The sequence below is a fragment of the Phalacrocorax aristotelis genome, chromosome 2 (assembly GCF_949628215.1).
Source record: "Phalacrocorax aristotelis chromosome 2, bGulAri2.1, whole genome shotgun sequence".
Taxonomy (NCBI): domain Eukaryota; kingdom Metazoa; phylum Chordata; class Aves; order Suliformes; family Phalacrocoracidae; genus Phalacrocorax; species Phalacrocorax aristotelis.
Window position 1 is genome coordinate 5692026 of NC_134277.1, and position 16691 is coordinate 5708716.

The window sequence follows — 16691 nt, forward strand, 5'->3', positions numbered from 1 at the left end:
GAGCTCTTTGGGCACTCAGAGAACATTTCACTGTACTATCCCTGAAGTTTGCACACACACAGAGCACAGGATCAGCATTCACCGAGTTTAGATACTTCTCCAGAATGGCAATGTGCGAGTTTTGCTGTTGTGAGGGTTCCAGAGATGTAAAGGCGTTAAAACCAGTTTGTTCTTAAAATGAAGATGAGATCATCAGACCAGAAAAGCCCTGCTTTGGGAAACCCCAGATCTGGATGTATCGTGGTCTGGAGGTCATATAAAGACAATGTCACATCTCACAGACGAAGCCTGACAGATAAGTGTGACACTGTGGGTTACGTGGCATTCCTTATTGATGTTACATGATGCTGCGTCACGCTCCGGCAAGGGAGGAAGTGATTCCTGCAAATAGCTTTGGACAAATTCTCCAACCCTTATTCACCCCAGGTAACACCTGACTGGGTCCGAAGCCTGCGAACACTCAAGCATGCAATTCTACCCATATGACCAATCCCACGGAAATCAATGGCACTAGTCACATGAGTGAAGTTATTCATGTTCCCGTGCCCAGGATCAGGGCTGTGCTAATCATCCTATCGATTCCAGCTGGATTACTCACGGAGCAAATGGAAATCGATGTGAATGAGGATGTCAGAATGTGGTCCTAAAGTTAGCAAAGTGCTTTAATATCCAGGAAACAGGCACTTGAGATAGAAACACTGTAGAATCTGGTAGGAAAAGGGCTATGTGAGAAAACTATTAATGCACAGGCAGCTCTTCAGGCAATTCTCCAAAATGAATTAATCTCCACCACATCCTTACGCAAAGGATGTGGAGTCAGGAGCTGGACTTGATGATCTTTGTTGTGATGATCTTCCAACACAGGTTATTCTATGATTCTACTATTCTATGCAAGGAGCTGAGGAAGCTTTATTACCACTTCACAGAGGAAGAAGCAGGTTGGTTTTGAGCTCTTTGGGGCTGGACCTGGTCTCCCACCACTGCCATGTCTGGGTAACTCCAAAAGTGGTGCAGCCCTGATACTGATCATAGTCTTTACACACCTCTGACACAAGTGACATGACGGAGGTCAGCAGCTGATTTGCCCAGACTTACGATAGTTAGGACTGGAATGAAAATACCTGTGCTGGTGGTGACCTCACCACTTCCCCATTGCATCATACACATTATGTAAATGACTCTATTATGACTGCAATGCCTATGGCAGTTACGTAACACATAACACATGTCATTTTAAGAGGAGATTTTCCCACTAAAGAGGCCAAAGGTTGTGTCTTACTCTGTTTGTTACCAAGAAGAAAAAAATAGGTCTATTTTACATGATGCTGTTCTTTGAAGAAACACTGTAATTTCACCTTCCCTCCCAGGTTCCCCCACAGCTAAATTCATTAGAATTATTTTAATAAGAGTAATAGCACAGTCAAAGTATTACTTCTTATTAATGAACTGCAATGTCTGTCCCTACATATTCCTGGTCCTCAGCAAGCATGAGACCATTCGATCCAGGTGAACACAGCGTCAGTGAGCGTTTAAGAAAGCTGTAGTTCAGCTGGTCTGTAGTAATGGGACAACTTTCCATCACTTGTTAGGGTGATGGAGGTCTCAGAAATTGAACTTCCTAATGGTAAATAAAGTTTGAGGATTACTTTTGCACACCTAGTACGAGGAGTATTGTGAGTGCAGCGGCTGCTTGGAACTGAGCACAACCAGCTGCAGCACTGGGCAGCGGCTCCTGTTCGGAAAAGCAGAAAACTTGTCAAGTGATGAAAATTTAGTTGTTTTCTCCAGTGCTTTTGCAAATCACTGATGTTGCCTGTGAAGTGCCTCTGCGGAGGCCCTTTTTTCATCTGCCATCACCCCATGGTTATATCCAACCTGGCTTTTACATCAGCTCTTTAGCAGCCCTGTGCCTGGGATCAGTGTGGTCCCAGCAATGGCAAGTTGTCTTCCAGCTAAGACCCTGCTGGGAGGACAGGACAGCAAGGTTTCTTCCTAGTCTGCAGGGTCCCACCTGCCCTGCCTTTCCCTCTGGAGTCCATTCTTCACTTCATTCATGCTCTCTTACATCCCACCTGTAGAAAAATCACTCCCTCCTCCTTCCTTGCTACCTCCAGGACACCACTCGCTGCTCTCAGCTTTACCCTCTTCAGTCACACCTCATATCATCCGAGGACCAGCCCTTGCTCTTGGCACAGCAGAGCTTGAGAACAGCCCGTTTCTCACCACCAACAAAAAAATGCCAATGGCTTCTCTACACCAGCGCTCCCCTTCTTGCTCCCTCTGGGGGAGTGGGAACCAGGGAGTGGGTGCTGAGGCCGTAAACATTGGTGCATCTCTGGCCAAAGATGCTGCTGTTTGTTGACAGTGGGTGCATCTCCAGTGCATGTGGTATGTACCAAGTTCCACCTTGTGGTGACACCGAGAATGGGCTTCTCCACAAAACCCGTGGCAGCATCAGCAAACCTTCTCTTCCTTACATTGGCTTTTCTTGCCCACCCTACTTCCTTTCCAGGGTGCTTGAGAGGTTCTGCTGAGCAGGGTGGCTTTAATCTTTCATACAGGAGTTTTCCCCAAGTATCATGTTGTGGCCATCCTTCAAATCACTGCCTAAAACCTTCCTCCGCTGGCATGCTGGCAAGAAGCTGTATGATGGGCAGGTTTCTGGTGCACTGAGATCAGTGCTGTCACCCTGCTAAATATTTCTCTGCCCCACTTTCTCTCTGTATCCTTTGGCTGTCTCACCTGGTCTGCAAGGTCTCTGGGAGGAGAACGGTCCTTTCTCCAGCTCTGTTTTGTCAGTCCACACAGCCCAGCCATCTTCCCCCAAAACAGGCTGGCAGGCCCATGCCATCCATCACCCAGATCATACTATGTACTCGCTTGTTATGGACCAAAACCATACTGGGGAATGTGCTGGCAGTTAAATGTTGCAGAGCCCTGGCCTTGGTTTGTACAGAGGAAGGAGGCTGCCTGCTCAGATATTTTGCAAACAGTTCAAATTATGACCTCTATTTGTGAAATTTCATAAATCTTTCTGCCAGTCTGGGTCACTCAAAAGGAGCTTGGATCCATGCACGGCACTAGCTGTGACCCATCAAAAGCTACTGCCCCTCGCTCGTGACAAAATCCAGGTAAAACACCAAAATAAAGTTCATTGCACTTGGGAACTCAAAACCAGACTGACTGTTTGGTTCGGCCCTTCCACTGGTCCCTCCATCACGGTGCACACAGAGATCTGGCTGCAGAGTGAGAGGCACTAAACCAAACACTGGCTTGCAGGAAACTACAGTTTTTCCAGTAGTTGGTGTGAAAAGAGTAGGGAAGAAAGTAATTGAAAAGAAGGATACCCACTCGATGGATAGGACCAGCACCAACAGCCGGGAGCAGCCATGCAGCTTAGCTACCTAAGTCATGTTTCTGGGCACAAGCTGATGACGATGTTCTCTTCATAAACCAAAGTCAATTGTAGGTGGGTCCCAGCTTCATTCTTTTAAGGCCAATTAACAGCTTTTCTTGACATTTTCTTCAGGAGCTGAATTTTCTTCCACAGGCAAAATGCAGGTTACTCTCACCATTCTGTTGCAGGGCAAAATTTGTGCAATAATTAAATTGCACAATTGAATTATGCAGAACTATGAAAAAATCCTTTGGTTTTTTTTTTTCCTAAGTGATTTATCTGGAATTACAGCACTCTGTAGCTTTAGCCAAAAACAGCCAATGAGTCTTGTTGTATGGTATCTCAATACAGGGCTTTAAAAGGTACCCATGTGAGGGGCAGCCCGAGGTGGGAGTATTTCCCCACACACATTGTCTAACCTGGTTCATTTAAGGCATGGAATTATATCAGTTTAGAAAAAAACTGTGGCAAATTCTTCTCTACCTGCATAAAGAAAAAGAGAAACCTCCGTGTTAGACCAAGGTCTGCAGCCTTCCATTTTGGCATGTGTGCCTGAGTAAGGACTGAGACCCTCCACCCATGGTAAGGACCTAGGAGACGCACGGGCTGGGGGTTAGTCTTGCAGTATTTACATATCTACAGTGCGCTGAACAAGGGGCCAGGAGAAGATAGGATACAATTTACCTGTCCAGATCCCTATAAGCCTAAATTTTCTTGCAGACACCTACAGCTGAATCCCACCTGGATGACCAAATCGCCAAATATTTGTCTGCAGCTTTCCTTCATGAATATCTGTTTATATATTTCAACCTCCCTGTAAAGGAAACTACACTTTGCTCCCAAATCATTGACACCTCTGGCTCCCAGTGCTGCCTATCCAGTCAGCTGACTTTTTGGATCTTGCACAAACCATGTTTTCCCCACACACTTCTCCTTCTTGCTTCTCCCAGTAGTTGGCTGTATCCTTTCATCTCATCGTCTTTCCAAGCGACTGCATTTTCCTTCTTCCTCTTCTTTCATTTCCTCATTAAAATCGACTTTTCCCGAAGCATCTTCTTGCCCTGACTCATCTGCTTTTGGGCCTGATGTTGGGGCATTGCACACTGGAATTAATCTCAAAACTGACTGCAGGCTTTAGTTTTACTAAAAGACATTGCTCAGATTGGAAATTGAGTAGCTTTTGTGTCAAAATGAAAAAAGATCCGAAATGAATTTTACTTGTCCTGTCTGAAAAAGGGACAATCTGCATGTTTAATGTACTGAGCAGTGTTAGTGTTCTTGTGCCCCACTAGAAACACTATGACTCAAAAAAACTCCCACATGAGGCATCAGGCACAACCTGCATCAAATGGGGTGTGCTAGGAGCATTTTGTTTGTAGGAAAGGAGATCAAAGCCACCGGCTGCTTCAGAGCGGATCCCAGCTGATCCCAAGCAGCATTATCTCCACCCACAGAGGCTGAAGCCCAGGAGCCTCCTCAGTGCTCCCAGCTGAGAAGGGCAGGTGGACATGTTTCATTTGGAAATGTAAATCTAGAAGTTAGTCCTCAGGACTGGCTGACAGAAGAAACAAGGAAATGGTCTATTTTGTAGGATTTCACTAACCCTTCCCTGTTGATCCTCACCCCGGGCTGCGGCAGAGGGCATTCCCATAACGGGGCTGTGGCGGTCCCTGCACAACGTACGCAGTGTCTTGGGTGAAAAAGTCAGAGTATAAGAATAAGGCATAGTACAAATTAGCTATTCTATAATCTGTGCAAGCACAAGGGCTCCCAGTTCAGAAACAAACCAACTTCATGAGGCAAGAGAAAGATTATTAATGGCCCACAGAGTCTAGCAGATTCATTGCATGCTAAATGTAGATGACCCTTTATAAAATGCACAAGAAGCAGCCCGTCCAGCTGAACTAAACACATTCAAAATAAAGGGCACAGACCACTAAATCACAGCAGCTGCTCTGGCTCTGCGGACAAAGGAGCATGCTTAGTTTTCTTCCCAGGGCTCAGATCTCCATCCAAATGCAGAATAAACAAAAGTACACAAACTTTTCAGAAACTCTCATCTACAGTAATGTCCACTTCTGCTACTGGAAGATCTCACAGCTGTCTCCTACTGACTGTCAGCTATTTTACTGAGACTGAACCATGTGTGCGTGGTTAATTCTGACATGCTAAGTACCGCTGTTGTATCTATGTTGGGAAGAAAAAGAGGGAAACTGAAAGAAAGAAACTGAATTTCAACATACACCCCTCAATAAAACATACGTGTAAACCACAGTATCTGAGAAATTTCTGACAAGCTACATAGCACAACTCTGATCCTGCTCACAAACCAACACGTGAGCAACTTGTCTTGTCTAAGGAGTCTGGCATTTAGAGTGACTTTGGCACTTGCCCGTGTTATGTGTCAGGGAATTTCAGTAAATATTTTTTAAAAAGTTTGGCTTATTCAACACTTGTGTATTTTTCTGCTTGAGACAAGAAAATAGATTAACAAACAGCCACTGGATCCTCCTTGGTTCCTAACCCCAGAAGACTAAATAATATTCACTGAAAAATGACCCGGAGGCCAGAATAGGAAATGTTTTAATAGTTCCAGATGTATTTCTTAGCTTTCTTTCCCCAGTGGTTGTATAATGAACGAGATACCTACAAAAAGTATAACATTAACCTCTGTTTCACCTTCCTGTCTGATTTCTAACATCTGGGAAAATCAGAGGGAAGATTTCTTGAGCCTGGGGAAATCTATTCACATTTCTCCTGGTAATGCTAAACTGATTATGTTTATGGTCAATCACTTATTGCTCTATTAGTTTATTTTTGTTTCTAGCTCATCTATAGTACAAAAGCACTTATGAAATAAAAATAAGCACTGGAGACTTTTCCCATTTCTGTGGGATCACAATATCCCATTTCAATCTGTAGCTGTTACAGCCCCAAGTTGTTTCTGCTCATCAGAGTGAGTAAAATACAATGAAGAGGTACCAAAGCAATATATTAAAGTTAGACAAGGGAATAAGGGATATTTCATTACCCTGTCTATCAGACAAGCCTCCCAGTCTTGGTACCAATTGAATCTTCTTAAATCTCACTTGCTAGAAGGGCAGAGAGGATTTATTCTTTTTTAGAAGCATTACTGACTTTGTACTTAACATTTATAGAGTCTTGGGGCAGACCCTGAGCCGAGATGATTTATCCGGCTCTGCTGTCTTCCCCAGAGCCCAGAGAGTTTGCTCATTTGAGCATCTGTCCTGCCCTCCATCTCACCATGAGGGGGAGGAGATTTGGATCAACTTTTCTGGACTTGCAGTCATCCAGACAAGACACCCTTTCTACCAACACAGCTAACCCTATTAACAGAGAAAAATCTGTCATCTCTCTCTGTAATACCAATTAAATGCTGCATTACTTCCAAACGAGAGAATAGGAAGGCAAAGGAGGCGGGGGGAGAGAAGAGAGGAGGAAAAATAAAGCTGTTAGACAAGATAAGGGAGCTGGAATGCAAGGGCATTTCTACAGACTTACTGTTGCAAGCGAGGAAAGTGCCATTCGATTCCATTGCTGCAAAACAAGCCAATGTGCAGTAGCAGAAAGGTCTCCGGGAAACAGCTGTGCCCAGATGTTAGCGCTGGCCCGGGGTGGAAGCCAGACCCACGAGGCTCCCCCTGCTCTCTGCTCCAGTAATCCCCAACGTCAGCTCCTTTCAGAGAGGCCTGCTCCTTCCCCTTGGCTGGAAATGCGTCTTCACTATGACTCCTCATTTATTTCTCTCCCGCATCCGCACGCCACCGCCTGCCCAGCGCATCGACTGAGGCCAAGCGCCCAAGCCCCAGCGCTGCGCTGGCCCTGGCTCCTCCCCGCTGAAATCTGGCGTCTTCACCGCTGGCCCAGCCTCCTGCTTTTGCTACTGCTGCAGTTTGACAACGATGCTTCTTTTCCTGTTGCTGGCACATTTTCACGCTTGGCTCCTTTCCAGCAAGGCTTCCAGAAGACACCGAGTGCTGCAAATCTGTCCTCCGTGGTCCCCAAATCAAGGAAAGGGCCTTAAACAGCTGCTAGTGAGCAGAGTTTAGGTGTAAAGGGCTTTTAGTCACTGGTAGGGAGATATCTCTTTTCACAGGGGGGAAAAAAAACAGGTCAGAAATTGCTGGTGTAGAAATAGAAGCTGTAACCACAAATGCTCACAGAGGCATGAGCTTAAAGTAGAAGAAAAGTTACAAGCTTTGTATTTGAGACAGTGAGACAGAAAGCAGAAAAAACCTGCACTGTCCCAAGGCTTTTACTGAGTGGAACTGATTTCTTCCACTCTGCCCCTTGCTCTTGAATTTGATATTTTTTAAGGATAGAAAGACTATGCTGGCAAACAGGGAGGGGGAAAGAAAGTGAATCCGGTGTGGGAAAATAATGTTTCCTTCTACTTGAATGTTTGGGGGACGTTTTCAGTTATTGTTTTGCTGTTGTTTATTTCCCTTTCTGGTTATTTAGGTTATCTTGATGCAAATGATTGATGGAGTTGTTGGCAGATTCAGACCCTCACTCCTCAGCAGCTGTAAACCCCACAGCTCCACTAACAGAAGGGAAAAGTCCCTCTCTGACTGATCTGGGAGGGACTTGGTGAAAAATACTTTAGGACTAGGACTGTTTGCCCCTCCCTGCCAGGAACTGGTCTGCTCCTTTGAGAGCACAGACATTGCTCTCAAATACTTTTACAGTCCACAAATACAGGGCTGCTGCCACCACCCAAGGAAAATTGCCTTAGTATAGCAAAACTCCTCTGTGCTAGTACAAAACTAATGAAACCAAACAAGTGGAGAAAAAAAAAAGAGCAGAAATTTCACTCTACGACTCCTCAAAAGCCCACTTTTCTACCTCATGGCCACCAGCACGGCATGGGGGGGGGGGGGCTCGTCTCCTGCTAGACGCTTTCTAAAGGACCCAGGACGGAGCATTCCTCCTGCAAACCCACAGACAAGGAGACATTGACCTGGACAGGGGCAAACTGTTTGGCAGCAAGGTTGGCTCCTGGCAGGCAGGACAGCAGCTAGAGGCACCCAAGATTCCTCATACAGCCTTAAAAGCCTCAAGGCAGGGAGATTTCCGGAGGACACCACCAAAACCTGTCACCCTTTCAGCTGATGGGGAGGAGTACTGGAGGGAGTGTACAAGAGGCTGGGGGATGAGTCAAACAGACTGGAAACTCCGGTAAAGCTGAGGTGATGAGGATATTATGGTTTTTACAAGGAAGGAAAAGTAGAGACGGGCAGTTTGAAAGTGGTGACGGGAAATGACACTGTAATAACTCCTCTGCTCTTTTCTGTATCATACCCCGCTGTGTCCTCATGCTGCCTAATGCAAACCCCTCACTTAGACATACTGGCCAGTATCCCTATGCCCCCTGTGGCAAAGACGGGAGATGTAAGAGCTACTTTAGTCCCAGAAATGGAGAAGACCATATTCTGGATATAACCCCTTCACAGTAGCGCAGGGGACAATGGCACCAAGACGTGGCCATCGCTCCCCCCTGCACCGCTGTGAAGACCACCATTTCACTGACTGCTTCAGGGTGCACAAGGCATAGCCAAGCGAGCAAGACTGAGTTTCTCTGTCATCATCCCTTGAAATTTGAAGATGATCGTCTTCCTTTACCCCTTTGTGATAGCCCAGGGTATCTTCTTGTGCTTCCTTCTTGCAGCGCTGCATTCTCCACGATGACAGCAAGTGGCAGCAGAAGTGGTGCCTGTCAGGAGGATTCACAATGCCTTGCCCAACTTTTCACCATTACACTTACTCTCCCTGCTTCTGTACATGCCCAGAAGCATCACCATTTTGGCTGCTTTGAGCACTTTGGCACCTTTCTGCCACCCTAAGCTAAGTCATGGCCATTCCTAAAGCCTTGATGGGCTTGACAGTTTTATGTGTGCTCAGAGCAAGCCTGGCACTCCCAGACAGCTTTGCATTCCTTGCATTCATCAGAAAGTACAGCAGTCATCATCAGATCCGGTGACAGCCTGCAGCAAACACCCAGAAGCCGAGATCGCACAGCACAGGTCTCATCAGAGCCTTGTTTCAGAAGGCAACAGTCCTTTTAGCTGTATTTCTGCATGCACGCTTGAATTCCCTTTCCTTTGCATTGCTAAAACCAATATATGTCCAGAATAACAATGAAACCAAAGTGACACGAGCAGCTATCGGGCCTCTGTGAGCTGCAGAAAACCTATTAACAAACAATATTCTAAGAATAATAATGCAGTTTAACAATGTCACATGAGTCAAGTCTCTGATCCCCATTTTGGGTCACTGCACTTACTGTATTCCTTCCTGGTTTGGATTTTGGCAGATCCAGAAGGTGCGAGGCATGAATGGGGATTGCCCTCTGCCTGATTAAACCAGCATCAAGGCTGAGGGGCAAGTTTAAAACTGGTGACAGAGCCGCAAAAAGTCAGCATTCATCTGGAAGCCCTAAGAGGGCAATTCATTTTATAACAAAATGCGTATAGAAGATATGCTGCAGCTGACTGTTGCTGTTTCTTTGCATATTTTTTAAAAGCTGTCTGTATTTCTGACTGCTTCTTCCCTGTTCCAAATTCAGCTCCTAAGCTCTATCCACTAACTTGCTCACAACCAGTTTTGTGGCTCTTGATCTTCGAGATCAAACCAGGATTTGAAGGGGAGAATTCAGTATGTTTACAATTAAACAGCACTCCTTTGTGCATGTTGTCTCTACTCACAGCAGCAATACTGTTGCTAAGGGTCAAAGAGAAATACATACAATTTATTCTGAGCAGATCAGTCCTGGCATCCATAAGGCGGCATTTTGATACCTATTTTAGGCACCGTGGGTTTGTGTTCTCTGCTTTAAAAATTAACTTTTACAGTGAGATAACAACAGGACTGTAAAATCTTTTATTTTATTGCAAGGTAACGGAGCGAGGTGATTGCATACTCTCTGCCCATGCTGACTTAGCTCTATTCATTCCTTGATAAAATTGCCTCCTCCAGGATTTTACAGCAGGCGAGTTAACATGCACTGATTGTTTCACAGGAGGAACACACCTTTTGTAGCAACGAAGACAAAACCCATCAGAAAAACCTGCTTTCCTGAATTCCACAAATGCATTATAGATTACAAGGAGGGCTGGATTTATTCCCTCTGGACTCCTGTATGCACCATCCACAAGCAATGACTTCACCGCTGAGCCCAGCTTCATGTGTCCCAGCTTTCCGCACGCTGCAGGTTATTACATTTAATGGCTCCCTGAGACTTAGGAAGCCGCTTTATTTTCCTGCCTTTGTTGTCATGGATTTTAATCCCCAAATCATCCTGCCAGACCGAAGTGGAATGTGAGGAATTCCCTGCAGCATCTCTGCCATGTGTCTCTCCACCTCTCTGGTGCTCCTTAGAGTCACGATCCTGGCTGCCCACGGCTGTTCCTGGACCTAAGCCCCTCCTCGCTACCTTACCAAAAGGAAGGCAAGGTTGGGGTGAAAAAGCAGAATACCACTAAAAATTAAAATTATAGGATAAGGGCATGTAAATCAAGGAGAGGAGCAGGCAGTTGTTGTAGGGCTTCTTGGCTGCAGTGCACAGGGTTTGTTCTCCTTTTCTGCATGGGTAGGAGCTACAGGATGGGACCCATATGCAGAACAGTGCATTAAAGGGAATATTTGGAAATGCCAGTGCAGGAGGGAGATGATAGGAAAGGACCCAAAGTCTACATCGCAAAATTTTCTCAAGTGTGGAATGAAACCTAAGCATGGAACGACTCAAGAAACGAGCAACCTGTTATTTTTTGTACCTTGCTCCTCAGTCTTTCCCCTCTAAGGGAAATTCTCCCTTGAGGCTCTGGCACCCAGCAGAGAGGGAAAGGGCAGCCCCTCCATCCTGCTCCCAGCCCTCCCCTCCCCTCGGCTGCAGGAGCAGGCTCTCAGGGCTGGAGGAGGGTCCAGGACTCTCATTTCTCAGTCGCACCTGAGATGGGTGCAGGGAGGATGCATTTCTTGAGTAGGAATCTCTGAACAGGAAGAGGTCAGAGGTGCTGTGAGATCCTCCTTGGGGCTTCTCTCTGGACTATGAGCGTATGGATTTGCTGCACAAACATGCCTGTGGCAGCGGGAGCTAAGGAGCTGCTGCTCCCAAGTTGCTCTCAGGGTGGGGAGATGAGGGTTTTGGGAGGAGGAGAGGAGAAGAAAGGACATATCACAATATACCCATCATCCTCCCAGACTGTCGCAAAAGGCCTTTTCTCAGTCCTGAGCTTCAGGCTTATGCCAGTCACAACTCTGGCACCCCCAGATCCTGATTAGAGGCACAAAAGCCTCACAAAGCCCATTTCGCTCCATGGCCTCTTTAATTTGGCTCAGCCACAGCCCAGACTTGGGCTCAAAGACCTCCTAGCAAAGACAGCAAGAACTGAGCCACTCTCAGCTCTTTGCTGCAGCTGCTTCAGACTGGCCTTTTCATTGCAGCAATTCACCTTCCAGCCAAAGAGACTCAATCACCAAAGCACACACCATCAGATAAAGGCAATTACATTCCAAATGAATACAAAACTCCAAAACCTGCTTTGGGCACCCTGCTTTTTTCTTGTCCATACCATCATTTTCTGAGCCCATCAAGAAGCAGAGTCAAGGCATTTCTAGGCCTGGAGACAGGCTGTAGGATTGGCATGGCCTTCCCAAAGCAAAGCCGTCACTTTTCTAAAGAGTGCGAGGTCAGCACCATGGTATTTTACCAAGGGACAAGTCCTAAAGGCAGGACTCACCTTGATTAACCCTCTTGCTCTCCAGCCATATAAGTGAGCTTGAAAGGAGTTAAATGTCAGCCAGGCTGGGTGAGCAGTCTGCCTTCCTCTGTAACCCACCCTCCAACATGTGTCTACACAGCTTGCCAAAATCATCAGCTGAACTGGAGTTGTGCGAAGTCAAGGAGAGCTCCCTTTTCTCGCACCCTTTGCATTCTCCTCCTTTGTGCACACACAGCCCAGCCCAGGCAGCAAAGAGCATTTGCACTCTTCAAAGCCAAAAATGTTCGCAGGGTTCAATTCAACAGCGAACCATAGATCACAGCAAACCCAAAGCAAATCATTTTACCTGTCTCCACTGCAAAACCATGACTCGAGTGTTGATTTAATTGTACACAGTGGAAGGAGTAGCTTTTCATCTCAGAGGAATGTTACGCCACCCGATCACCAAGTATTTCTTACGGAGAAAAGGCCTCCTGGCTCCCTCTGCCTTTCAGGCTCTCACACACACCCTTCTCGTCACACAGAAAAGTTCCAAACCACCTCTCTCAAAGATAACAGCAAGGTGTTTTGTTTGCTTTGCAGAAACGACTCAGGATTTCTGCTGCTGTGAGAAAGCAGTAATGTGAGAAGCATCTGAGGGTTATGTGGCCAGCAGGGAGCTTTGGTAGCCACGTGGTTTTTTTGTTTTTTTTTTTGGTTTTGTTTTTTTTTGTCAGCAGGAGAATTACTAAAACCAGCACAAAAGAAAATGTCATATTAAATGAAGTTCATGTCAATCCAGAAGCGGGACTGGAATTTTTCAGATACTTCTGTAATGGTCTGGCTGTTCACTGAACTGTTTTTTCCTGTCTTTTCCCAATCTGTTTACTGTTTTATGTGGAGCCTCTTACCATCCTCAAATCATCTGGACTCTCTACATAAACTGTCATGTAAATAAGTCAGTCATAGACAGGAAAATGTAAATGCCTTTTGCATTTTGGGAACTGCTCAGGGCTTTTACTAAGTAGCCTATATATCAATTTGGAAGGTCAGTTCCACTCACCCCGATGACTCACCTTTTGCAAAGGTATCATTACTCTTTTGCTATCTGTACTGTCTTTCATTAGGTGGGCACAGTTCTTGTTGATAACAGGCTGCACTCCCCGCCTATGCAAGATCTGGGATTCAAAGGACTGATCATGCCACTGAGTCTGCTCCACCCAACATTTACCTATCAGTGAATTTTCCCAAGACTGCCAGGTTTCTGGCAGCTGCTGGTCCTTCATGGGCAAGAAACATGTTGCAGTGTAGGGAAAAGCAGCCTCATGACTCAGCAGGAGCTGGCAGAGCTCAGCACCTTTGGAAATCAGGTTCCCTTAGGAGATAAATTGGAAAAAGCTCAGGAGTGAGATTTACAACTCTGCAAGAAGAGTGAGATTATTGGGTTTGTGGAGAACTCCCTGGACAAAGAAATTCACTGTAGTTCATAAACCAAGCTGGAACAGAATTAACACAACACTGTATCATAAAGTTCAGAGAACGGGTAGAGCAGCCAGATGCCTTGTTTATCACCACGGACAGCTGTGCCAAAGTATCTTCAGACTGAATGATGTTGATGTATACATCTGCATTTAAACCCTTTATTGCAGCAGTTACTCCCATTCAGGAGAGTCGTACACGGCCACAGGAAAAGGAAGCGACAGATGCTGGGATGTGTAAAGCTAAACCTGCTGCTGACATAATCCCATACAAGTCCCATTAAAATTAATGAGGTATTTCTGCTTCAGCAGAAGAGAAATCTGATTTACTAAGCCAGAAATACAACTACCTGACTCCATATATGTTAAGTATTTGGAGAGGTTTTCCCTCCACTTAGTGTAAGTAATCAAGAGCAGCTCTAACCACCAAATACAGCTGAAATAATCAAAAGAGTCATCTATTACTGTATTGGTCACATTTAAAGACTTAAAGAGTTATCAGCTCAACAAGTCTGACATTGATTTCAGGCTCAAAAACTGTCTGAAAATAGAGGGAAAAGTAAGGTTACGCATCTGAGTTGGGGATAAAAGACCTAGGTTTCTCTAGTTATTCCAAAAAGTTTGTTATAACTCTAGGAATTTCAGTATGAAGGAGACAAATAATTTTACTTCTGTCTAGTAGTACTAAGTATGATTTAGAAATGTCACTGATTTTTTGTTTAGACTAATTTTAATTTATGTTGAATGTTTCATTTAATATTTGTTTATCTAGTTTCTGTCACTACAAGATAAATTTATGACTTTCTGAGGAGCACTTTTCTGCATTTCTGTGCTTTAACAAATTTAGGTTTAAGTGAGCCCTCTAATGTTGGATTACCTGGTTTTAAATATTTTGATTCCAGCATAATGAAAATGTCTTTATCAGAAAGCTGTTCAAAAAGTACATTTAGTCTTAAACACTTATTAGCAAGGTTTTTTGAGGCGAGGGGACCCCAGAGACTTCTTTTAAAGCTATGAAAACTCATCTATTAACAGTGAATGAGAAGCTCAAAGAAAATGTCACAGATACATTTGATCGACTTGTCAGTTTAGCGCATCAGTAAACAGCACAGATACTAGACAACCAACACTCAACAACCACATATGATTTATAACTGGGTGTATGATTTAGTAAATCTGACCATTAATATGAAGTTAATGTTGCATGAATGAGAAACAATAACCTAACTGGGGAACCTGTAATGTGCTAAACTTACTGGTATGAACACATTACTTGGAGTGGTTTCACCGTTAGGAAAGAGAACAGTGGGAGACTGGTCCCAGGGTCCTGGCACTTTTATCCATTAACGGCTCCCTCTGATATATTCCAGATTGCAACGGAGCTGAGACACCAAGCTTCGCAACCACTAACATCCAGGTTAGCAAGCACGTTTCTAACCTTAAAAGACCACATCATTAGGCCAAGCCATCTGCTGTCAGGAATGCTTGACATGTCTCTTCTTTCTTGCACCGTTGGTTCTTCCCAGCCAATAGCACCGGGGTACACAAGTTACATGTGGAGGAGGGTTGATGATTAATGTCATAATGGTTCCTTTTAATATACTTCATCTGTCAGCTTAATTCTCTGTAACTGGGATAATCACAATAATGGGATACAATTGTTCATATCATTACCTAATTGTAGCTTTTTCCAGTGTAGCTAATTCATACGAATTTTAGACACACAGAAAATATGGAAAGTCTGAATTACAACTACATTTTAGAAAATCCTCTTATGTATAAGATTGCTTCACAAGTTTAAACCGAACGTGGGGATCCTGTGATGCCAGAGTGTGCAACACAGGCAATCAGTGATGTTACAAGTCAGGCATTTTTATTTCTGATCCTAAAGAGTTAAAACTGCAGTTCATACAAGCTCAGTGACATGAGACTTCTCTCCACCCCATCTGAACAATTCATGCAGAGGACAAAAATGTTCTTTAATTGCTAACATCTCCAGAGCAGATGTTTATGCAGAAAGTATGCAAGGAATTCCTGTGTCTCCCAGAGGCCTAATGAATAGCCAGCATTTTTGGTGTTAATTTATAATCAGCCATGCTCTTTGAAAAGCCAGACATGAGATGAAGAGAAAAACACATACTGAAATCATTCAGGACCCCCAGAAAATGATCAGACAAGGTGACAATTTATTACAAAATTAATTTTTAGATTAGCATATTTCCTAAATGAATAAAAGGACAAACTTGTAAAATCTCATCAAATGTATTCAAAAAGAGTACTCATAACCTCTAATTTAGCTTCTTTTTGTATCTAGTTTCATTTCATAAGATGAAAGTGATGAGCACAGTTCAACAAACCGTCACCGAAGAGAGGGGAACCTTTGAAAAGAAGGAAGAGGACCAAATTAAGATGCCGAAGTATCTCAAAATAGAAAAATACCATTCAGAGAGGTGGTGGTGTAAGTCTGAGATCATATGCTATATCTTTATTACAAAGGGTATAATGAACCTTTGCTTTAAGTGCAAAGTAGAACTCAAGTTTATATGTAGAGGTGCAACTGATACTTCAAAAACCATGCATTTACACCCCTGATAGAATCAAATGCAGCCACATTCCTCTGGCTGGTGGTGTTATTTGGATTTTTGAAAAGAAGACACCAAGGGGATATCAGGGTGCAGAAAGAACCATAAAAGTTGCCCATCGAGGAAGTATTTTATTATTTTTGGTGCCTCCTCATCAGTTCTGCAAGCCTGGTACCGCCAAAGCATAAAGGTTAAATGACTCATTTCCTTCCTGCTCCTGCTGTAGGGCACCTACACCAGCAAAGCCCTTACACAGATGCGCACCCCCTCCGATCGCAGGAGACCTGCTTTGTGCAACTGCGTGCAGATGTGCCTGTGGGAACAATACCCGGAAACTAAAACACAGAGCTATCTGATTGCTATTAATATATACTAGTAGGATCCCAGCTACGAGCTTGTGGGCCGTACAAGATCCAGGGAAGAAAACCCTGAAGCTGTGGTCCAGGCCTTGCCTTTGAGTTTGCGGCACCTCAGGCATAGGCCTAAGTTCCCCAGGGCTTCCCTCATCCACCTA

At 44.6% G+C, this 16691-nt stretch overlaps 1 protein-coding gene across 1 annotated transcript in view; it reads right to left on the reverse strand.

Annotated features, from left to right (window-relative positions):
• Positions 1 to 7233, reverse strand: part of PLCD1 (phospholipase C delta 1) — a 55251-nt gene extending 48018 nt beyond the window's left edge. The window contains exon 1 of the mRNA XM_075082236.1: positions 6920 to 7233. Coding sequence (XP_074938337.1) covers positions 6920 to 6953 — 34 coding nt within the window. The 5' untranslated portion in view covers positions 6954 to 7233. The remainder of the gene's footprint in view (positions 1 to 6919) is intronic.
• Positions 7234 to 16691: the final 9458 nt, after the last annotated feature.